The sequence below is a fragment of the Cucurbitaria berberidis genome (genome assembly GCF_010015615.1).
Source record: "Cucurbitaria berberidis CBS 394.84 unplaced genomic scaffold K460scaffold_3, whole genome shotgun sequence".
NCBI classification, from domain to species: Eukaryota; Fungi; Ascomycota; class Dothideomycetes; order Pleosporales; family Cucurbitariaceae; genus Cucurbitaria; species Cucurbitaria berberidis.
Window position 1 is genome coordinate 675387 of NW_024468937.1, and position 22682 is coordinate 698068.

The 22682-nt window shown below is 50.2% G+C and overlaps 10 protein-coding genes across 10 annotated transcripts; 5 read left to right on the top strand and 5 right to left on the bottom strand.

The window, feature by feature from the left end:
- Positions 1 to 208: 208 nt before the first annotated feature.
- Positions 209 to 3098, bottom strand: K460DRAFT_284171 (uncharacterized protein; the record flags this gene model as incomplete). The annotated part of the gene is made up of 8 exons (XM_040928714.1): positions 209 to 619; positions 673 to 788; positions 839 to 918; positions 966 to 1057; positions 1106 to 1198; positions 1249 to 1360; positions 1408 to 2434; positions 2486 to 3098. 8 exons carry the CDS (start codon positions 3096 to 3098, stop codon positions 209 to 211), a joined length of 2544 nt encoding a protein of 847 aa, XP_040787269.1.
- Positions 3099 to 5021: 1923 nt separating this feature from the next.
- K460DRAFT_365654 (glyceraldehyde-3-phosphate dehydrogenase) lies at positions 5022 to 6408 on the bottom strand. Its single transcript, XM_040933219.1, has 5 exons — positions 6350 to 6408; positions 6241 to 6290; positions 6117 to 6180; positions 5317 to 6001; positions 5022 to 5269 (listed from the first exon to the last, which is right to left on the bottom strand). Exons 1-5 carry the CDS (start codon positions 6359 to 6361, stop codon positions 5067 to 5069), a joined length of 1014 nt encoding a protein of 337 aa, XP_040787270.1. The 5' UTR covers positions 6362 to 6408; the 3' UTR covers positions 5022 to 5066.
- A 1480-nt stretch (positions 6409 to 7888) lies between these two features.
- On the top strand, positions 7889 to 9356 carry K460DRAFT_365655 (COX4-domain-containing protein). Its single transcript, XM_040933220.1, has 3 exons — positions 7889 to 8620; positions 8798 to 8994; positions 9058 to 9356. Exons 1-3 carry the CDS (start codon positions 8350 to 8352, stop codon positions 9151 to 9153), a joined length of 564 nt encoding a protein of 187 aa, XP_040787271.1. The 5' UTR covers positions 7889 to 8349; the 3' UTR covers positions 9154 to 9356.
- Positions 9357 to 10044: 688 nt separating this feature from the next.
- Positions 10045 to 11371, bottom strand: K460DRAFT_376349 (coproporphyrinogen III oxidase; the record flags this gene model as incomplete). The annotated part of the gene is made up of 2 exons (XM_040934871.1): positions 10045 to 11064; positions 11117 to 11371. 2 exons carry the CDS (start codon positions 11369 to 11371, stop codon positions 10045 to 10047), a joined length of 1275 nt encoding a protein of 424 aa, XP_040787272.1.
- A 927-nt stretch (positions 11372 to 12298) lies between these two features.
- K460DRAFT_354597 (light chain 3) lies at positions 12299 to 12774 on the top strand (the record flags this gene model as incomplete). The annotated part of the gene is made up of 3 exons (XM_040931797.1): positions 12299 to 12388; positions 12450 to 12682; positions 12738 to 12774. The coding sequence occupies 3 exons, from the start codon at positions 12299 to 12301 to the stop codon at positions 12772 to 12774; spliced, it is 360 nt and encodes a 119-aa protein (XP_040787273.1).
- An 894-nt stretch (positions 12775 to 13668) lies between these two features.
- Positions 13669 to 13916, top strand: K460DRAFT_404992 (uncharacterized protein; the record flags this gene model as incomplete). Its single annotated transcript, XM_040936786.1, has 2 exons — positions 13669 to 13694; positions 13751 to 13916. 2 exons carry the CDS (start codon positions 13669 to 13671, stop codon positions 13914 to 13916), a joined length of 192 nt encoding a protein of 63 aa, XP_040787274.1.
- A 422-nt stretch (positions 13917 to 14338) lies between these two features.
- K460DRAFT_404993 (uncharacterized protein) lies at positions 14339 to 16389 on the bottom strand (the record flags this gene model as incomplete). Its single annotated transcript, XM_040936787.1, has 2 exons — positions 14339 to 16240; positions 16297 to 16389. 2 exons carry the CDS (start codon positions 16387 to 16389, stop codon positions 14339 to 14341), a joined length of 1995 nt encoding a protein of 664 aa, XP_040787275.1.
- An 862-nt stretch (positions 16390 to 17251) lies between these two features.
- Positions 17252 to 18507, top strand: K460DRAFT_394541 (cysteine proteinase; the record flags this gene model as incomplete). The annotated part of the gene is made up of 3 exons (XM_040935999.1): positions 17252 to 17332; positions 17382 to 17764; positions 17823 to 18507. The coding sequence occupies 3 exons, from the start codon at positions 17252 to 17254 to the stop codon at positions 18505 to 18507; spliced, it is 1149 nt and encodes a 382-aa protein (XP_040787276.1).
- Positions 18508 to 18904: 397 nt separating this feature from the next.
- On the top strand, positions 18905 to 20219 carry K460DRAFT_429515 (DnaJ-domain-containing protein; the record flags this gene model as incomplete). Its single annotated transcript, XM_040938311.1, has 3 exons — positions 18905 to 19060; positions 19119 to 19871; positions 19911 to 20219. 3 exons carry the CDS (start codon positions 18905 to 18907, stop codon positions 20217 to 20219), a joined length of 1218 nt encoding a protein of 405 aa, XP_040787277.1.
- Positions 20220 to 20749: 530 nt separating this feature from the next.
- Positions 20750 to 21179, bottom strand: K460DRAFT_365660 (uncharacterized protein). Its single transcript, XM_040933221.1, has one exon. The coding sequence runs from the start codon at positions 21158 to 21160 to the stop codon at positions 20792 to 20794; it is 369 nt and encodes a 122-aa protein (XP_040787278.1). The 5' UTR covers positions 21161 to 21179; the 3' UTR covers positions 20750 to 20791.
- Positions 21180 to 22682: the final 1503 nt, after the last annotated feature.

The window sequence follows — 22682 nt, forward strand, 5'->3', positions numbered from 1 at the left end:
CCCGAGGCGTCCCTGAGTTCAGATCAAAGTGGGACTTAATAATCCAAACAGAGAGAAATATTGATACTGCGCAAGTAAAAAAAACAAGCCAGTCGTGCCCATAGATGCGTCCGCACGCCGCGAAAACAAATAGACGCCAGGCTATGCAGGAAAGAAAGAACCCTACAGATATCCAAGACAAACCCTCCTTACGCTCGTCCAGATACGACTAAAATGTTCTTTTCATCGGACTTCTAGGACTCATCGGGCTCATCGTAGACACACTAAACAAACCCAGCGGCGGCAGTTTAGGGCTCCGTACCGGATGCGGCATACTTTCATGGCGTAAGCCGGGCTCTGGAAACTTTGGGGTATGCGAACCGCCTGGTAGAGGAGGGCTGCGAAAGCCGCCCACCGCCGACTGCTGTGCATCGTCAGTCTGGCTTGAAAGACTATTCTCCTTTTCAAACTCGCTCTTCTTCGTTAGTAGCAAGTTCTGCACTTCTTCCAGATGTTCCTCGAGCATGTCATCTAGTGAATCTTTCGGTGATTTCACGAGGTTGCCGAGCTTCCTACGTAGTTTTCGTTGCCGCTTTGGGTCCCAGACGAAGTGGCTGTTCTTCACGAAGATGTTTGAATGCTGTGAGGGTACAAATTTAGCTCATGGCCCGGTGCAAAGTTTTGGTGACTTACAGCATGATACCAGTTTGCTATAGTATCGCCTGTCGCTCTCCTTATTGCCTGAATGGTTGTGTCTGCAACAAAGCCGATCAGACATTCCACCGGGCTATCCAGTTCCGTGGTATGGTCTAAAAAGTCAGCAGGTGTTCACAAATAGGGCATTGCATGGGCGATCTACCGTTATGGCTCAGGAGGTCTACAAGTCCCAGATACGCGTCTCCGATGCCCATAAAGAAGACTTGTGTTGCATCATGTGGTCTAGGAGCCTGTCAGTGGACAATACACTAGTACGATTGCCGACTCACTCAATGTAATTGTCCCAGAGATACCCGGCTAAATCGCGCGTCTGTTGTGCTCGAGCAGCAGAGTCGTCAGATCTCAAATATCCGATGCCCACCTATTCCATGTCAGTACTTGCCTAGATAGGACATGCAGGACAACTAACATCTTCAACAGCAACAATTTTCGGAATATTAACGTCAATGACTTGAAAATCATTGCTTATAGCCCAATCAATGTACCTCTTGGTGACATCAGTCTTCAAACTCAGTCAGCGGATATACAGCACAAGACTGTACCAGTACTCACAAGCCAAGTGTTATGTAGTTCTCGCCTGCCAGTCACGGGGTCTGCATGGTCCTGGAAACCCGGTGGGTCATGGAATATAACGAGGAGAGGATGTCGCTCGGTGAAGTTCGGTCTACAGTGGTTAGTCGTGTACGGCACTATACTTAGTTTGATACTTACGTGGCAATAACGTTGTGTTCAAATGTCTGCGCTAGGTTTGCCTTGTTGATCTGAAGAGGTAGAGGTGTCATCGCATGTTCTTGTGACAAGCGTTGACTCTGCCATTCTCGGATGATTTCGTGCAACCGATACGTATCTTTATAACCAGGGTCCGTTTTGTCGAGATGTTTCGGATATAAGCATTTCCAGTACTTTGAGTGTTGACGCTTCACTTGTTCCATGGTTTCAACTGCACTGTCTCGGGGAGCCGGTAGATCCTCGCGCAGACGATCTGGAGGCTCGAGCATGAGCACTCTAGTGACTGCCAACGCCGAACGTGCGATCGACCGTAGATTGTAACCGCCTTCGAGGCACACTACGAGCTTTCCCTTCGCTAGACGCATGAGCATGTGGGTCATATGCCCGTAGCATGCAGGAGTGACGAAACAGCCGCCCAGGAGGTCTCCTTCAGCTGCGTCGAAGCCAGCGGAGATGATCACCAGGTCCGGATCGAATTCAGTCGCTATAGGCATAACAATCTCCTGGAATGCGTATAGGTACTCGGCATCGCCCATGCCATGTTCCGCCCATGGAATGTTCACGTTCCTGCCCTCACCTGGGCCTTCTCCACAGTAGTCGAGATTGCCGTCCGGCAGATTTGGGTAGAAAGTTCCATCTTTGTAAACGTGCAGAGAGATGTAAAGTACGTTTGGATCGTCGTAGAAAGCATGTTGGATGCCGTTGCCATGGTGGACGTCCCAATCGAGAATCAACACTTTACGGCAGGTCTCTGGGTAGGCGTTCTGGCATACGCGGGTGGCGATGGGAACGTTATTGAAGATACAAAATCCAGAAGGCTGTGTGCTTTCAGCATGATGTCCCGGAGGACGAATAATGGCGATAGCATTCCGCACGGCTCCTTCCACGACTGCTTTGCAAGCTTCGATGGCACCTCCCGCTGCAAGCTTGGCACAATCGTATGTAGAATGGTTGAAGTAAATAGAGTCTAGCCGGTCAGCTTCCTCCTTTAGTTGCTCGGGGGGCATCCCTTGAAATAAGTCAGTTATGATTCATGGAACAATAAAGAACATTCACTTACTTTGCAATGATTCTACGAAGGTGTAGTGCTCTTCTGTATGTATGAGCAGAATCTCTGGTCTTGTAGCAGGGCGTATGCCGATCCGCCAGCAATGGGCTTCTTTCGTATCTTCTTCGGATGTGCTAGTCCCTACGAGGCCGGCTTGCTGTATTTCTTCGAAGATGGAATGAATGCGGCGCGGGTCCTCTGGATGTATGTCGTCTGCGTTGATACTCATATCAGGGAGCTCGGCATGGAACCGCATGCGTGGGTCGTAGACTAGACCTGTTCTTGATGTCGCATATGGTAGGACAGAATGCCTCGGTTTTGGGGGGATGCGTACCTGCGGGCTTGAGCGACGCGCCGGCGCTGGCCGCGTTAGGTTCATTCTGTCGGACCAGCCACTTGGTGACTTTGTTGTTCGATGTGAACCTGGATGGCTCCGCTGGGTACTTGCTTGTAATAAATATTTCGACGGACTGTGAAATGGCAACTGCTCATTTTTCGGAAGTGGATGGCTCCTGAAATTGCCGAAAATCTCGGAAGGAGCAACGGTATCTGTGACGGAATCTCCATTTGTCTCTGTTGAGGCCATTACAGTATCCTCCTCCATGGGATAGTCCTCATCTGCCATAGCTAAGGCTGATCCGGTAAGACAGACACCGAATGCCTAGCCTCACAGGTCTCTAGTCCAGCAGCTATAGAGCAAAGTTAGCAATGGAAATGAGCCACAAATAACTTGTCACGAGATCATGGTTGAAGGTCATTTCCGAAAAGATAGGACAAGATAAGGCGACTATACAATATGAAGGTGTAAGTCATCGTCTGCGAACCGATTTCAAGTAAATAGGGTCCGACCATGATAGCCACAGTATGAGAGTAGTGTTGTGTACATGTAGCTTCAAGAATAAAAAGTCAAGAAGAGTTGCGATGACGAGTGATTGAATATGTAGGGTTAAGCAGGTCAAAACAAACAAGGATGGGCTCACTCACTTGTAATATTGCTACCGCATCGAAATGGCTGCTGATGAAAACTGCAAGGTGTTGATCGCCGTAACACTATGCTAAATAGCCCCGAAGGCCTAAGCCCGAAGAAGATTGGAGTTGCTCGACAGTTCTGTTGGACAAAGCAGGCTATCGAGCAGCCGATGTGTGAGTCTCTGCAGGATAGTAAGTAAAGATAAAGTATTTCAGCGTCTTCTGATGCAGTACTCACGAGATAGTGTTGCACGTTATTTGCGAGTCGCTGCTCTGTCTTTCCACGTTTAGAGCCTAGATACGTGGCGCAGAGTTTTTAATAACAGGTTATGAGTAACTGTTGGCAGAAGTCTGCTCGTGTCTCAATGCGTTGATGATGGGCGGTATAGTAGGGGACGACAGAGTAGAGCATGGAAATGAGCAACCCAAACGCCGCCAAGCGCCAAGAAATATTGCATGACTAATCGACGCTAACCCGTTTAGCGCCAACGCTCTTCTGCCGTTCGCAACCAACACGTGTGAATATTGCTATAGCATGTCTGACAAGGCACAGTTTCGTTGCTCCTAAAGTCACTCCTCAACTTTGGTATGACTTTAGTCCGTCTCACAATCTTCTCGTACCTTCTTTGCTGTCAACATCCATTCTTTGCACATTCCCAGATCTGATCGGTCTCCGCAATCCAGGATCCATTGTGCTGGTCCCGATGCTCTGAGCCTAGCCTAACTACTCCCAGGTCTACTCTCAAGTGTATGTTATCACATACTCTTGCGCTTTTCCAAATATATGAATTGCCGGTAGAAAACAACGACATCAATAGCCCTCAAAGAGCAATCATACAATAGTTGTAAACGAACATCGCAGTGTTGACTGAAAATATATATCATAGCCCTCTCGATTCAGAGATGCAGGAGAGTAGCATGATTATTGAAGCTTCTTTACTGATCTAGAATTGGCACTCCACAGAGTATAGCACTTGGATATGTGATGACCATCATGCCATCAAACATGATACAACCGACGACTATCAGCTCAATCTGAAGTAGGAAGGAGAAGCAAGGAAGGGAAACATGCTTATTTTGAAGAAAACAAGTCCATGTATATACATATCGATGGATTATCTAAAGCCGGCAGTAGCCACACCTCCCTCAGTCACACTTCCAACGACCCGTTCCTCTCCGTACGTTCCTCACACCTTGCGCGAAACGCTACCCTTATGCGACCGTAGTAGTTGCATTACGTCTAGAACGAGCCTAGACATCGGAAACTAACGCGGAAAAGGAGAACGATTTCCTGGAGTCATTCGCGCGTTTGACATGGCGCAATGCTGGGGGTGACTTACCTCGGGAACCAGGGACGCAGACGCTAGAAAAGGCGTCGACAGGGGTAGCTTCCGCTGCCGCGAGGGGAGCTTCGACTTCACTACGCATTGGACAAAGTCAGGCTTTTGTTGTGAACTTTATTCATTACTTGATTCATGTCTACCATAACACATTGATCCACAGAGTCTGCCTATTTTTCTGGCGTGACTCGCACAAAATGTACCTTCTCGCACTTCGAATCGAGTCGTATAAGCTTGAAGTCTGGATATTAGAGTTTAGGCATAGCCTGGCTCCGTCCTAATTCCTAGGCGTTACCGTCGACCTTGGCAATGTAGACCAAGAGGTCGAGAACACGGCGAGAGTAACCCCACTCGTTGTCGTACCAGGTGACGAGTTTGACGAAGTTCTTGTTGAGGGAGATACCGGCCTTAGCATCGAAGATGGAAGAGCGGTTGTCGCCGTTCATATCGGATGAGACAACGTCTTCATCAGTGTAACCGAGTATACCTGCACAAGGTCAGATTTGCGAGGTTGAAGAAGTAAAGATTACTTACCCTTGAGGGAGCCCTCGGAAGCCTCCTTGACGGCGGCCTTGATCTCATCGTAGCTAGCGCTCTTCTCGATGCGGACGGTCAAGTCAACAACCGAGACGTTCTGGGTAGGCACACGCATAGCCATGCCGGTAAGCTTGCCGTTCAGCTCAGGAATGACCTTGCCGACTGCCTTGGCGGCACCAGTGCTGCTAGGAATGATGTTCTGAGCAGCGGTACGGCCACCACGCCAGTCCTTTGCGGAGGGGCCGTCGACGACCTTCTGGGTAGCAGTGTAAGAGTGGATGGTGGTCATCAAACCCTCAATAATGGTGAACTTGTCGTTGATGACCTTGGCCAGAGGAGCCAAGCAGTTGGTTGTGCAAGATGCGTTGGAGAGCACCTCGATGTCCGACTTGTAGGTCTCGTTGTTGACACCCATGACGAACATGGGCGCATCAGCGGAGGGAGCAGAGATGACAACCTTCTTGGCACCGCCCTTCAAGTGGGCCTTGGCCTTCTCGGTGGTGGTGAAGACACCGGTGGACTCGACGACGTAGTAGGCGCCGGTCTCGCTCCATGGGATGTTGGCGGGGTCCTTCTCCATGTAGAAACGGATGGTCTTGCCGTTGATGGTCAAGTTGTTGCCATCGACGGTGATGTCACCCTTGAACTGGCCGTGTGTGGTGTCATACTTGAGCATGTATGCCTAGATGCCTGTGTCAGCCCTGCGCTCCTAGAGACGTATAGCTCATCACCACGAAGGGCAAAGCAGATTGCCGTTGGCGGCGTCGACCACCGAATTTTTGGGGCGGGATGCTTACAGCGTAATGGGGCTCGATGAAGGGGTCGTTCACTGCGACAATCTCGACGTCGTTGTGCTCGATGCTGTGGGGGTACTGTTAGCTTGAAGGACATGGCTGCAGCTTCAAGTAGGGAATAACGTACGCATTGCGGAGGACGATACGGCCAATGCGACCGAAGCCGTTGATACCAACCTGCGAGGAGAGATGTCAATGGCTGCTACCAGCTCAGTCGGGGAGGAGGAGGAGCTCACCTTGACGACCATGATGATGTGTAAAGTGTAATGTGCTGCGAAAGTGTGAGATGCGGGTGGTGGAATTAGTTCTTGGAGGCGCGCTCACTCTTTTAAAGGGAATTGGAGCTAGTCTGACGGGTTGAAGAGATTGACGTGGGCTGAGATGGGCGCGGTGTTTGTTGGGTCTGGTGGGGTGAGAGAAGAGGGGCAGCGCTAGTTATACTGATGCAACGATCTCTGAAAAGTGGACGTCACAGGCCAGTTCTTTTTCTGTGTCCGATAGCTGCAGCGCCGCCGGGATCCAATGGCATGGCTCCTACCCTCCCACACATCCGGCCGGCTACTCGACCTGGGCTGTACGGAACGTGACTGCTACCTCGGGCGTGTGTTGCCATCGTAGGAGGCCGCGGAATGCAACGGAGGCGATGGCTGAGTGCCTTTACTCTGAAACTCTGACATGTCTGAGGCCTCTTCAACATGTCGACAGCATTTCACCTCAAGTCTCTGAACCCACTGTGGTCCACCTTGGCTTCACCTAAGCCACCCAGTCTTGCACATGTACTGCAGATTGCTACACCCGGCCACTACTAACCGGCAAGATAGACAAAGTCCAAACAGCGACACGAATTTCTTTCTCATCATGCTTACGAAAGAGTATCCGCTGCGCGTCCGTAATCCTTCGCTCCACGCAGCACAGACAGACTGATGTCAAAAGCATTGCTCTGCGTGACGGGCCGGTGATTCTATGGGGCCAGGTTCTTTTGGTCATTCGATATAATGAAAACACAGTGGCTCAATTGTAGCGAAATCGGATTACGCGGGGAGGCGAGCGTTTTGTGTAGCCACCGAGATTCTCGCCGCCATGAAGAGTCGAGCATGTAGGCTGAGATGTGTGGCATAGCGCATCCGCGGCCGGGAGGGGCTAGACAAAGAATTACCAAAACAGTTTCATTCTACATCCCACCACTACATGATCGCCTCGTGCTACAACGACGTCAAAACAGTCGAGAAGGATCTGCATAGGAGCAAGGTCATGTCAGAGGTGGCCATAGAAAGCTTCGTAGGGCTGACATGCTGAGCTTAAGCTGAGCTCTTGCGTCATGGGTTGAGGTGTAGCGTTGGCCTGAGCTTGCCGGTATCGTTCTATTAACACACTTCATGTAGAGAACCGAGCAACCTCAAAAGATTGTAAAGTTCCTCTCTAGATCAAACGAGAAATAACCACCAAGATATGGTGGAAGTTCTCACATGCTTTATGACCGCTGGTTGATGTAGAGAGGGGTACCGTCTCCATGAGTCCCTAAACGTTGCTACGAGCCTGGGGCCTTTCTAGCACCAGGGGCAGCTTCAAGAGCTTATTACAAACACTTATTTTGCTAGGTTTGGCTCTGTAAAAGACAAGGATGCTTGCCCAAGTGGTGTCGAATCACCTGATACGCGCTGTCTGCGATTGAGGGGGTTTGAGAATTTTGCTGCATGGTCAAGGTGCTACAAATGCATGGTAAAAATATATATATATGGAGCCAAGGGAACATATAACTACCTCTCTCGCTAGACCTCGACTTGCACTACTATACTACTCAAGTTGTACATACCCCTGTGTGGGAATCGACAGACATAGCTCCTGCCTCAGGTGTCCAGCGCGCCTTCCAGTGGACAACAACAGCATCAACAATGTCATGGGAGCCGTCAGCACCCAATGCAGCTCTACTATCCTCATTGAGCTTATCGGAGCTTATCAAAGCTACCTTAAATGCGTAGCGGTGTTTGCAGTAGGAATGTGAAGCTGCGAGCTTCCGCATAGGTCGCTGGCCAATGAGAGCGTCCATATTGCCTACTAGAGGAACGCTAATGATCGTGATCATTCGACTTCCTTGGCTTTTTTGCAAGTCCTCATCTCCTGGCCCACCACCCTCACCTCCATCACCAACACCACCCATTGGCAGCTGCACGTAGCTCGACGGGACACCTCTCCCTTTCCTTTCTAATTTTCGACACTCTCCACTCCACCCGCCGCCATGTTGCGCTCCTCCCTCACCCGGGCTTCGAGGAGCTCGGCTGCCAGTATCCCATCGACCGCGACACGCACAGCTGTCCCCAGAATTGCCCCGGTAGCTTGCCAGCTCCAGCAGACTCGTCAGGCCCACGCCATCTCCAACCCGACTCTTGCCAACATCGAGAAGCGATGGGAAGACCTCCCTCCCCAGGAGCAGGCCGACTTGTGGATGTCGCTTAGGGACCGCATGAAGACGGACTGGAAGGAGTTGACTATGCAGGAGAAGAAAGCCGGTGCGTAGAGTCTTCTTGGGCGCAAGCTGGATGCTGCGACGGGTCGCATGACGTATCTCGTGTTTCCAGCGAGGTACCCGAGCTAGCCCGCGGCACGCTGTGTACCCAACGCGAAGCTATCACGAAATCATGTAGAGCTCATCGATAAGGACATCGCGCTGACTGTAAATTTTATAGCATATTTCATCGCCTTCGGTCCTCATGGCCCTCGACGACCACCGCCCCCGGATGAGGGCCGCAACGTCTTCTTCCTCTCATCCGCCGTCATCGCCGGTTCCTTCGCCCTGTTTGCTTTCACGCGCATGTTCGCAAGCCCCGTCCGGCCTCGCACCATGACCAAGGAGTGGCAAGAGGCCTCTGAGGAGTTCATGAAGGTGCGTAGCTCCACCGCTGTCATCACAGCTTTTCTTTCTCGATACCATGCTAACACGTCGCAGAACCAAGGAACCGAACCCATCACCGGCTACAAGGGAATGCTGGTACAGAGCAAGTCAGCGAAGGAGCAGGGCATCGTAGAGAAGAACGACGATTAGAATCCGATCGAAAACATCAGAGCAAACACACCATACCAATACCAACACTGATACCTCTTTTCCTTGGGTCAACCTTACGCTTGGTACTGTCTGTGTCACATATTCAACAAGATCGGAAGGGGTGCGAGCCACTGCCTGGTTGGCCATTGTCATATTAGTCCTCGTGTACAGAAATCTAGGCATTTCCGCTTTTTGTTTTCCCCTCCCCGCTTCGATCTTGTGTATAACAGGCTCGCTATACAGATCTCCAATTCAAGCGCTCCTCTCAAACTGCCCATGTGTTTTGTGGGCTGCGTGGGCTCCTTGGAAGCAAACATGCATCCGACATACGTACATTCTTCAAGCCTGTGATTGGTCGCAAGGTCGATATCACACCATAGTCTGCTGAGCTGACTAATGGAGGTAAGACTACACGACAATTCCTCTTCGAGCTGACTATCATCTACTCTTTAGGACCACGAATATTAACACGGATGCATCCAAATAGGCAATGACCAACACAACTACTTGGCAGCGACTTCTCGAGGTCACCGATGCACTTCTACACGCCTTTACAGTGGCAACCTAGATACCTCGCAACTGTCCGCGGCCGTAGTTGGGAGCATTCGCCACCATAGACGAGGCATCACTTCTGTACGCAGAAGGTGACACGAGCAATCCTATTGTCTACCGCGGCCGGCATTTGTCCACGGACGGGAAACAATGAAGGTCGTGAACGATGGTCATCTGACCACTGAGCGTAGATCAACCATCTCCTGGTTTTGTTATAACATGGTGAGTTTGGTGTGTAGAAGCAAGTTTGGAATATGAGGCACTGTGTTCGAATCGCTGGATACAACAACTATTGTAATTCCTGTCTAATGGTACACGTATTTACACAGTATGGCTATCTTACACCCACGCCCTTGGCTTCTTGAGCACTTCTAATAATCTCTCCTCTCTTGAGCCCTTCTCTGGCGTATGCATATACTGCCACCTTGCCGTGAGCGGTAAGCTCATCAGGATGCTTTCCACTCTTGCGCCGGGGGTGTTCAGTCCAAAAGCCGTGCCTCGGTCATGCACGAGATTGAATTCCACATATCGGCCTCTCCGGAGCTGTTGCCACTGCTTCATTTCCTCTGTGTAGGGCATGTCCTTCCGCCTGTTAATGATGGGTATGTACGATGGCAAGAAAGCAGACAAGCAGTCCTGCACAAAGGAGAACAGCTGCTCTTGATCCTTCTCCGTCTCGTCTAGATCATCGAAGAAGATTCCGCCTATGCCGCGTGACTCGCTCCTATGCTTGTTGCTGAAATACTCGTCGCACCATTTCTTGAATCGCGGATAGTATCCCCTGTCATGCTTGTCGCATGCCGCCTTGATTGTTTGGTGGAAGTGTATTGCGTCTTCGTCGTAGAGATATGAGGGCGTGAGATCGCAACCGCCGCCATACCACCATGCAGTCGAGTTTCCAGCCTCGTCAGCGGTCTCGAAGTAGCGGTAGTTCAAGTGTACGGTCGGCGCGTTAGGATTGTGCGGGTGCAGGACCATGGACAGGCCTGCGGCAAAGAATTCGAGCGAGTCGACGTCTGGGTCGAGAGCTTTGTGGTTCACGCGCATCTTCTGGATTGCGGCGCGAGGCAGGCGTCCGTATACAACTGACGTGTTCACGCCTGCCTTCTCGAATACCTTGCCATCCTGTAGCACGCAGGTGATGCCGCCTCCGCCTTCCGGCCTCTGCCAGGAATCGATGGTAAAGGGTGTGCCATCGACCTTTTCCAATTCAGACACAATCTTCTTCTGGTGCTGCTTAATGAACTGCTCCATTCGTAGGCGCATTGGCGAGTTCTCGGACACACCATTTTCGCGTTTGAGGAGGGCGTCTTTCTCGGCGATGGTGGGCGCTTCGGTCTTGATGGAATCATCTGTCCACTGCGAGAGCGTTAGCAACACAGATGCATGCATTCACAAGGCTAAAGCCTACCATAGAGTATATTATAGCCCCAATGAAGGGCAGCATCATCAGCCGTATCCTGTTCGGCCATTTGCTAGGCTCGGGGTTTCGCCATTCCTCCATGGGGTCTGGCTTCTGCTTTGGAGGGACGCCGGCCATGCATCTTCGCGGCGCCTGTACTTGTCGGTATTTGAGGTGACTTGGGCGCAATGTCGGCCGTGGTGCATAGCTGTGGGGGAGCTCGAGAGCTCTGGAGATGCGTAAAGAAGGTCGGAATGGCGGCATGGTGGGCAATTGCTGGCTTGAAAGAGCGTGAGGCTATAATACAATCATGGGCAGGAGAGGGCGATAGGAGGACAGGTAGAGTTGCGAAATTTGTTTTATATTAGAGGTGGTGCGAGGAACTCTCGTCTGAAAAGTTGTCCATTATCACCCCATGGTGGTCGCATCATCATCGGAGCTCCTCGGTGCTATGTGGTGGTACCTGCATGATGCAAACATGGCAAACTAAATCATATAGGGCAACACTAAGTGGTTGAAGCAACCGTGCTCATGTAGATGATCATCTTGAGAGACGTGAATAGATACTACCCTCGTCTATGGATGCTGTTTGATCAGACTGGCTGCTTTTCGCCACGTAAAGCCTGCGCAAGCAACGCGTAGCGTGAACAAAATGAAATGTCGTGTCCAGAGCGCTTAGGCACCAACAACGCGAGATTGCGTGCGTTGTGTAGCCTACTAAACACTGTGTAGCTCAGGTAGCTTCAAAGGTACTCAAACGCGGATGACTCCTAGGACAATGGTCAGGTCATGGGGAGCTAAGCTGCGCAAGTGACTTGGGCGGCGGGAGCGGTCAGCACAGCCATCCGAGACAGAGTCACTCCGGCTTCGAAACAAAGAAAGGGCGGTGCTAGCATGACGAAAGCCGAATGTGAAATGGCATCTGGGAGCAAAGTGCGTTGGGCCGGCACGTGAAGTGGCTGCTGTGTGACCTTGGGTGGTTGCGTTGCTGAGCAGCCAGTGTCGGTGCCAGTGATAGGTACGCAGTGTAAGCCCCGCTCTTGCTGCCTACTTGAGTCTCCCTCACCGCTGCGCAACCCTCCAACCTACATATATCTCCCGCCACACCACACAACCGCGTACAATTCACAATACGCGCTTTCAGCCCTATAACCCACGTCCAACTACTCAACCACCCGAAACACCGCCGCCATGAGATCCAAGTTCAAGGACGAGCACCCGTTTGAGAAGCGCAAGGCCGAGGCGGAGCGCATCCGTCAGAAGTACAACGACCGCATTCCTGTACGTCTGCCTACCTCTTCCTATGCCGTCTTCGTGGCGTGCAACAGCTAACAGAGCCCAGGTTATTTGCGAGAAGGTCGAGAAGTCTGACATCGCGACCATCGATAAGAAGAAGTACCTGGTGCCCGCAGACCTGACCGTCGGCCAGTTTGTCTATGTTATCCGCAAGCGAATTAAGCTGTCGCCCGAGAAGGCCATCTTTATCTTCGTCGACGAGGTCCTGCCGCCCACTGCTGCTCTGATGAGCTCAATATACGAGGAGCACAAGGATGAGGACGGCTTCCTGTACATCACGTACGTCATGTTTCCCCCAAACTCCAGAACAAAGCAACAACTAACACTTGTACAGCTACTCGGGCGAGAACACGTTCGGCGAGGCGATCTGAGGAGCGTGCCGCATTCCGCTTTCCTCGCGGTGAACAAGGGCGTTTTCGGTACTTGCGGGTTTCCTTATCATTCATGCGACAATATATGGGTAAGACGACGGATTGGTATTTCACGATAAATGAGAAGGTGTTGTGGCTAGTCTCTCAGCACTCAGCGCATGGCAACCACTCTCTGGTCTGGGGAGGATGACGCCTTTGGTTTCCGAGCAGCACAGAATGTTTCCACAAGGGCAAGGCACGAACAGGGGATCTGTGTAGGCAAGCTACGGAATGAAGAGCACAACTTGGTTGTTTGATTTGGCTTCTTTTCTTGCGCTGCTTACTGTAGTTTGATTATTCCATCATATCCCAACTGCACCAGACGGATCCGAACAGCTCGATACTGCTTTGTGACGTTCTGGCCATGCCTTGTGAGGTCGTTGTTCCTGACAGATGAGCGTGACTTGCGGCTCATTCGGCCTTTGAACCCCATGACGACATCGTCCGCCTGACAAGCCATACCTCATCTACTCGTCCGTAAGAGTGGCTGCAGTCCGAGGGGCACTACTAATGAACATAACCAAAAGCTTCATCTCCATCCATGTCTCAGCGCCCCAAGCTTGCTTGCTGGTTTGCTTGAGTGATCGCGCGCACGAATCGTGGGGTAAGCTCCACCACGCGCCTTCCTGACGCCTGCAGCACGGACCAGGCCAAACGCAGGTGCGGAACGTCGATCGTCGACGGGATGGAGTTGGGGAAGTTTAATTGACTTCAACAACCCAAACATTGCCCTATATTCTTAATATAGCTCAGTTGAGAGTTGTAATTCCTCTTCAGCTACTCAAATCATCTAGAGACGTCACTTCTACGCCGCAAGGTGCTCCTAGGAGCAAGCTCCAAAAACCTCTCACAGCAATGGCGTACCAACACATAATATCGAAGTAAGTCCTTCCCATACATTCTCTTCGAGGGCCATATCCTGACAATGTCTTTGTAGACGTCTCGACCCAATCTTCGCCATCTCGATAGGACTCGCCGCAGCCTTCACACGCATAAATCGCGAAGAAAAAGAGAAAGGACGGACAACACAGCAGAGCATCGATGTGGTGAAGAGAAGATGGAACATCGCATGGCAGGGTGCTGCAGAGGAGACAAAGACTTAAGAGAATCATAAAGAATAGACTGAGGTGGTAAAGAGAGGACTTGAATAAGATACCCATTTGTACGAAAGCACGACCTGTCGATGTATAGTAGCCTTCCGCGTTGCGACTTGAAAATCACTCAAAATTAGTGAGACACTACAAATTACCGCAGTTGCAGACAGCGACGAAAACCGGCGGGCTTCCTGCACGACACCTTTCCCCTATGCTCCTCTTTGCGACACCTCTGCTTTCAAGCGACAGTTATTTCATTCGTTATTGCCGACTGTCTGCCTACCAAATCACAACTCGAGCACGGGAGGCTATCAAAGATTTTTCGAGGTGTTCAATGAAAGATTAACCAACTATACACCTATCTATTACAATATCGACTAGAACCCACGCCAGAAACAACGCCTTCAAAATCAAAGCAAAAGAGCAACTACCTATATAAAGGCCGGAATGTTGCGCTCCATCTTCCCAGCCCTACCCCTCAACTTATTCCTCGTATACGTCAAGATATACACTTGGTAACCATGCGGAATATCACATGGATCTGGCGCTTGCGGTGCCTGTGGATTCGCATTCAACTGGCCCGCACCAAGCGTCTCAAAATGCGCGTCAGAGATGTGGAATTCATTGTCCGGGCCGCGCGTATTCACTATCCAGTGTTCAGCGTGGACAGAGTCGCCAGATTCGTCAGAGTCCCAGTCCTCGGTTAAATCGACAACCCCGAACTCATTGTCAAGATCTCTGTTCAGCTGAGTAGGACCACTGCTATTGCCTATGATGTTGCCATTCATGGCGCTGAGAAAGTCTTGAACGGGCCCTTGGCCAAAGGCATTAGGTGGAGGGTTGTTGTTGTTGTTGCACCCTGACGCCCAGTTGTAGAAGCGTCGAACAGGACCTAGCACTGGGAAAGCGGCAAGGAAATCTGCGACCCAGGGCGCACCGCCAATATTTGATGGTGCCTCGGACATAGTAGCTTGGCTGTCGGTCTCGCCGGATATCGAGGACCGACGGTACAGAGCGTCCTCCCCATCATGGTCCTCTGCCTCGTCAATATCACTGGAAGGCTGACTCGACCCTGGGCCTAGCTCGTTGATGAACTCCTCCCTCGTCACTTCTATCAAGCCATTGTAGTCCGCTAGGTCAATCTGCTGTGCAGTCCATGTCCTCCTAGGTGCTCCAGGATACGCCCACCTTGAAATAGTCTGGTATGGAGGAGTTTCCTCGCGCTCATCATCATCATTGTCATGAATGGACAGGTCATCATTTAGATCTTCGTCCTCCGTCTCGTCGTCTTCCTCCTGCTGGTCCAAGTCTAACATGTTCTGGTCGATCGTAGGGAAATCGTCAAAGTTCAACTCTTCTTCGTCCTCATCATCGTCCTCTTCCTCTTCCTCGTCCTCATTCTCGTCCTCATCCTCGTCTTCATCTTCTTCCTCATACTCATCCGGACCAAGAACGCCCTCGTGATCCGATGGAGTCGGAGAAAACAGATCCCATGCCACTTCTTGAGCGACACCTAGCCCACCGTGCGAAATCGCACTACTTAGCGTATACTCAAGTGGCAGTTGCCCGTTTTCCTGGTACTGCGTTAAATCCAAAAGTTCCGGGACGTCGAAAGGCACGCCCTGCTTAGTCAACAGCCCAGCTAGGGTCGCATTTAAATTCACTTTGATCCTGAGGACCTGCGGCGCGGCCTCGATGCGTCGAGTGTACGTGAAGTCCTCCACGGAGCCACAAGTTGGGCAGTGCTGCACTCCACGGTCCTGGCCGAACCAGTGGTTCACGATGTCGTCTACATTCATGTGCAAATACATATCGAAATTCGCGTTGATAATGCCATACTGTTCGGATGTCAAAAATGAGCGATTGCAAGACTGGCAGTCATTATCCTGGCTGACGTCGAGTTGGAAGAGTGCTCTCAGCTCGTTATCCCAAGGATTTTGCGGGTCATTCGCCATTAAATTATTCGGATCGCCCATTTGGACTCGAGCGGTGATCCACTCGTAGAAGTTGTATGCATCCTGTAATGCGTGTTGTGCTGAAGCCGAGTTTGCGATCTGTGTCAGGGCCATGTGCGTGTCCGGGAAAGGGGTGTTAATGTTGTGCGGACCCCAATACTCCCTCACGAGTGCCTTCAGGGCACAAAGGGTGCAGTTGGTAGCAGTACAGTGTTCATTGTGTGACTTAATCCAGTTGAGAAAAATTGGGAGGTGCATCAACGATTGATACACGACATTCTGAAGACTTCTGTCGTTGTGCGTCCCGATATGTATGCCCCTCGGATCCTGATGAAGCCTCAGGCCTTGTGGGAGCCACTTCGTCTTGAGGCTCTGGCCCTAATATCTCGTCAGTATAAGTTTCACCAAGAAAATGGAGAGAAACGGGTAAGTACATAATGATCTCGTTGTCTCTGCAGATCGGTCTTTTGGGCGAAGAGAGGTTCCCCTGTCCGGGCCTGGGAGCGTGTTACGCGGTTTGCTGGCATCTTGAAGGCTGGTATAGTTGTTGATTCCGAGATATGCTAATGAGTGCACAGTGGTTTTGAAAGTCATCAAGATCTAACTTTCGATATTGAAGACGGCTCATTGAAATATATGTCGTTGACGCCAACACATTACGAACAAAAGTAGATGGTACTCAAAGAGGAACTGAACATGTCCTTTGTTTATGACATTGGACCTCTGCCTTGAAAGCGCCTTGTGTCATTGTCGGTAGACTCGAACAATGGCAGTCTGATATGTGGGAGAGGAATTGCCAACTAAGCCATCATGAGATCGAGCGAATGCTCTTAAATGACATTGGTTAGGTCCTTAGTACCTCAAGTCAGCTATGAGGTAAATATTCGTGAGTTTTCGATTCTATCTACGCTACGGTGTCGTTTATACCTTCTCTGATTGGTTGTACAAGGTATATAACGCGATAAAGTAACGAGAAGGAAGAAATGCGCTCTTGACCGATCGCTAGCTGGGAGCCTTCAGGCTTGACCAATCGACGGGATTCCAACATTGGGCTCATGGCGGTTTGGGCAGTGACGCAAATGTAATTCAGAATTTCTAACCCAAGTCTCATTGACGCAGACAAACAATGGAAATACACTGACCTTGTTTGTTTCTAATTCAGGGAACAGGCTGTTGAGAAAAGACAAAAAGACAAAGAAGACTAGGAATCAAACAATTGTTCTTTCTTGAATACCATTGTTTACTAGAGATGTCACCCGTCTTAGTCTTAGGCGTCTTTCAAGCATAAAATGAGTTCACAGCGCCTATGTTTCCATCTCATAAAGCAGACTTGGGTTCACACATTCACACAGAATCAACGTTATCAAAAATATTTAATCAAATTTCACCATGGTTGTTACAACCCGACGAGGCACGCGGGCTCAACAGGCTCCTGAACGGACAATACTCCAGCTCGAGCGCGATCAAGTTGTAAGTCTACCCCTCTGAGACCGGAAAATTTTACTGACAGGACCACTAGGCAGCTGGTATGAATATGGACTGGCTTCCACAGGGCACCCGCCCCAATCTGAACAGCAGAGGCATCGTTAATGGAGGTAACCTATGTTACCAATCAGCTCCTTTACAAGCGCTTTTGCATCAGCCACCATTTTTACAGTTCATTTCTCAGCATGATCCAGCCGTGTGTCCGGTTGACAATTGCTTGAAGTGTTTTCTCCAGCAGCTCGTTGAGGAATATTGGGGCCCTACTTTCACTTATAGAGCTATCCGCGCGGCGGACGATCCACATGATATCGCCGTTATGTCGCACGAAGAGCCTGGTAATAGGTTCACTCCGAACGAACAGGAAGATGCTCATGACTTTTATACCTGGGTGCTTGATGCACTCTCACGAGATGCACCGTTAGTAACAAGCCTACTCTACCACTCCCCGAAATTCATTATACTTACTTAGTAGTAGGAACCGAGACTGGCTTCCTAGACTTCACACCCTCTATCGTATCAACATTCAAGCGAGTGATACATGCCGCACATGTGGCTATGTTACGAACCCGCCCATGGATACACCTACGACGCTCGATGTCGGCGTGCTACCCAAATACACTGACATCCACCAAGCCATCACAGATACGCTGCATCACGACATTCCAGGTAGACATTGCCGCCGCTGCCGACAAAACCGCAACTTCAGCCGCGACTGCGAAATCGTAGCTGCGCCCAAGATTCTTGTTGTAATGTTCAGAATTCTTGTCTACCCGTCCAAGATCACGCACCCAATTCCGTGTCCTGAGGATCTTGATCTCACTGCATACCAGCAGGTGCGCACACTTCCATTGAGGTATCGACTTTCGAGCTTGGTGTCGCATGGAGGAGGAGGAGAAGACGGAGGACACTATATTGCTACTGTACGAGGGCAGAACGCTGGCACTTATACGTGCATCTCGGATGCTGCTATGATGCCCGTCACACATGCGGAGTTCCTAGCGAATCCACAGAGACCTACGGGCTTGACGGACTATAACCAGCTGCAGGTATATCTGTTGAGTTATATCAGAGATGACGAAGGGAGGGCAATGCCAGCTGCTCCTACGGGGAGGAAGGGGTATAAAGGGCGATTGCGGAGAGAGTTGAGGAATTTGATGTGACCACTTGGATAGTTATGAGTTTTGTTTTACTAAATTTTCCCTTTTGGTAGTGGAAGGCATATCGTGCCGCAACGGATCTCGCCGCGTCTAGCAAGTTATAATCATTACTATATGCAAGATATGCAAGTTAGAAATGATCTCATACTCCATAAGTACCTCTACTATTCTGTGTCCTCCCTCTAGCTATAATCGTTTTGCTTAAATTTGGCCCAGGCTGACTGTACTGGCCAAAGTTATGTGATAAGTGCTGCCTTGTCGTGCCCCGCGCACCATCGTTGCCTAAGCCCTCTATTTGTACAAGCCCTGACACCATTTACGTGCCCTCGTTGAACTTGTGATAGCTGTTGTTGGTATTATTCGATCACAACGAACCTCCCGAATAAACAGTTGCTAAGGCATGGCGCCTTCACTAGTTACGGAGGATTATTACATGATCCTTGAAGTGGGGCAAACAGCTACTCCCGAGCTAATTATTAGATCTTACAGGCGGCTGGCGTTGAAGCTCCATCCAGACCGAAATGCCAAGCACGATGCTACTGAAGCTTTCCAACTGGTGTGTCAAATTCCCTTGTCGATCACCATATCATTTGTGCTGATACCAAACATTGAAGCTCGGAAAAGCCTACGAGACGTTGAAAGACGAAAACAAACGTCGAGCCTACGATATCTTCTACCCTTCTATAAATCGAAGTCGTCCCTTTCCTCAAACCACAGGAACACCACGTTCGCCCCCGAGTGCCCTCAGCGAAGCGACACAAATTGCTGCAATTCAAAAGCTAAAGCAAGAACGTGGTGTAAGATGGCTGACCAAAAAGAATGTCTTGGACTCTTCGATCTACGAAGTGCAGAGAGTCATCCGGCGTTTGGAGCAAGAGATCAAGAATCTGGATAGTATTGCAGCTGCTGAAGCAGCTACAGAGGCAAAGAAGAATAGTTGGGGAACATGGTTATTGTCACCTATATACAAGAAGGTAGAAGATAGTGAAGAGGAGAAAGCACGCAAGGATAGGGGAAGACAGGAGAGAAGAATTGAGAAAGATATGAAGGAGAGGCGACTGGCGTTGAAGAAGGCGGCCTTGAGAGAAGAGCAAAGTTTATTAGAAAAGGCGAAAGAGGCAGCAGAGGCAGCGGATTTTGTCGATGACGGGAACATACGACTGCTCCAGCAAAGAATATGGGCTAGGGAGGCTTCGGAGAAGCAAGAGAAGGAGAAAGTAGAGCGAGAGAGACAAGCAAGGATTCGGAAGGAGCAGCAGGAGCAGCAAGAGAAACGGAACCGGGAGGCGGCAGAGGCGCGGTTTAAGCAACTGGCAGAGGAGCAGAAACGGAGTCGGGAGGTGGCAGAGGCATTGAGAAGACGACAGGTGGAGGAACAGAAACGTCGAGAGGAAGAGACCAGAAAGCGACAGAATATTTTCCTTGATGCAATCAGAAATCGCCAGAAACAATACACACACGTCAACACACCCGAGGAAAGTAATTACCAGTCTCACCAATCAGTCTGCCGCCACGACGGCTGGTGGCCAAAAGTACAAGGCCGTACAGAGTGCCCGACGTGCACTGAGAGTTGGACATATCTACTGCAGTGCCCGGATTGTAGTATGAAGGCATGTCCGAGATGTCAACATGCGATACGGCCGAAGAGGGGTCGCCGAAACCCTCCGAGAGCGAGGACTCCAAGCCCAGATTATAGTTATGACACCTTCTACTAAGTCCGTGACGGAGAATTTGACTAAGAATTGATTGCCCTGGGACTCGAAGCAGAGAGTTGCACCATCGGCTTCGAACAAAAACCAGACACAATCTTGTGGGTGTCAGTCGTGTACAAAGAGCTAGAGGGTCTACCGCTCCACCACACGTTTATGCCACATCGATCTTACTCGCTATACGACCGGAGAATGGTACACATCGTGGCCTAGAGTAATTACCGTACAGCAACGTTCAATGAGCACACTGGTCACCGCCTACTATAGCTCGAGGAGCTTACCGTGGCAGCCGGCCTCCCTAGAGACTAGCTTGCTTCTGGAAAAAGATGCTGGTGCCCTCCCTCGTATAGCCCTCAAGCATTTGCAGCAAAGGGCAGTAATATCTGTTAAGTTCACATTTCGCAATGGCCCTCTCCTGAGGGGAACCCCTTGGTAGCTTTTACAACGCAGCTTTGTCAGGGCAGAACTTGATAGTAGACTAAAAAACATGCTTTGGCTGCTCATTAACTATGGCAAACCAACTAGACTGCTTCATTATCCGCCTTTGAGTTTCGAGACCTTTTCGGACCCAATACTTTCTACTTTCTACATCGACGGCTTAGTGTTCCATTCCTCAGCCGATCCGCAATCGTCTCCCCAGCATACGGCATCAGCTTCCCTCTCTCACGCGGTATCCTGGTATAGAAAAGTATGCTAACATCACAATCTTTCTGATCACCACAGACCGCAGGATTCATGGAAATGACATTCGGATGCGCACCATCGGTCCAGTCCCTAATTGCGGTATCGTTGCAGTGATACTGGGGCGTAGATTCTGTGCGTGGGAGTTTTGGTCCAGTGACGCCTGCTGCGTAGTGACCAAACTTGACCGTATTGCCGATATGGTAGGTCGCGCTGACGAGCTTGTAGCGCACTGGCCAGGGGTTCTGGGTCGCGGGGAACGTCATGTGCTGCGTGATGTCTAAGATGTCTGGTATCTGAATGGCGTTGCGGTTCTTGATTTCCTTCCCTTCTGAGTCGTGGTCGAGGAGATTGAGGTGGATGCGAAGATATTCTGGTGCGGCGTCGATGGAACGATCCTGTGTGTACTCGACATTTGGCACGCCGCAGGCACGGCATGGAATATCCAGTGTCATATGGTCATGCATCGTTCTTTCGATGGCAGCCTCGATTGTGTCAGGCTCGCTAGGGTGTGGATCCAGCCTGAAGCCAAGGTGGTTGGCTGTGTTAGAGCGCGTGGAGTGACAGCTATCGCATGTGGTGTTTTCCCGACGAATCAGTGAGAAGAGAGCATCGAATTGCGTATTGCGTTTCTCGCCATGAGTAGTCCTATGTTGGAGTTAGTTCATGTACAACCTGTTAAGCTGAACTCAAGGTGAAAGTCTTACGCGGAATTGTAGCTGTATTCAATTCCGTTGAAAATCATCCCCTGGAATTCATCGGAATCCTGCTGGCCTGTCATGTTGCTTATGCGTGCCAGTCGTGTCATTATGGTTCGTTGCGCTTGAGTCTTGTGCTTGTTCACATCATTATTCAGTGTCTCCAAAAGTCCGGAAGGGTTAACGCAGAACCACCGTTCCGCCAATTGATGAAGGCGAAAAATGGCGGGATGTTGATGTGGGAGAGGGAGCGGTTGAGATTCAGGGTTTCCATCAGCCGGACCGATCAAGGTATTTCCCCAGTAATCGGTGAAAAGTTGCTTTAACAAGCACGGAACACATCCCGTGTACAAGGGTTGATCGCCCTCCTTGGTCCTGTGGTTCTGGCTCAGTTCAAGAATTATTGAACGTGCCATAGGATCCTCGGGGAGTGTATGATTTGGGTCCTCCAACCTACAGGGCCAGTTCTGACCCCTTTCGTTGTGCTGAAGGATCCAATTGACGAAACGGGGGAGATGAAGCAAGGGTTGTAGGGCGCCATGACGATAGCAGTTGTTACGATTATTGACCAATCCTCGCGGGCGCTTGCTTTGGCGTTCATTTCTCCATGCCTTGCTAATTCGATTCGCAACGATGCGTCGAGAAGATTGAAGAGGACCTTCACGAGGGGGCCTAGGCATTGTGAAGATATGAAAAGGGAATGATAAGTGAGGTTTATGTGCTATATGTGCAGGTATAAAGGAATCAAGACGAGATAGTGAGCAAATGTGATCTGTAATGAACAGTGATGGATAGAAGGCATGTATCTCTTATGAATATATTTGCTAGAACAATGACGGCAATTGACTTCATTGTTGCATTGTTTTGTTATTGACAGACAATTATAAGCATTGTCTCAATGGACAATAAAGAGGTGAAAGACACAAATAGGCATTGTCTAGTTCGGATTGACAATAGGAGTGAAGTGAAGGGGAATGGGACAGCTTGATGGCACAAGAAGTGAGGGTTACTGAGAAAAAATAGGATGAAAAATCTTGAATCAAGTATAGAGCAAGGTTTGGCTGCATCGTAAAAATATCCTGGCCCGTAT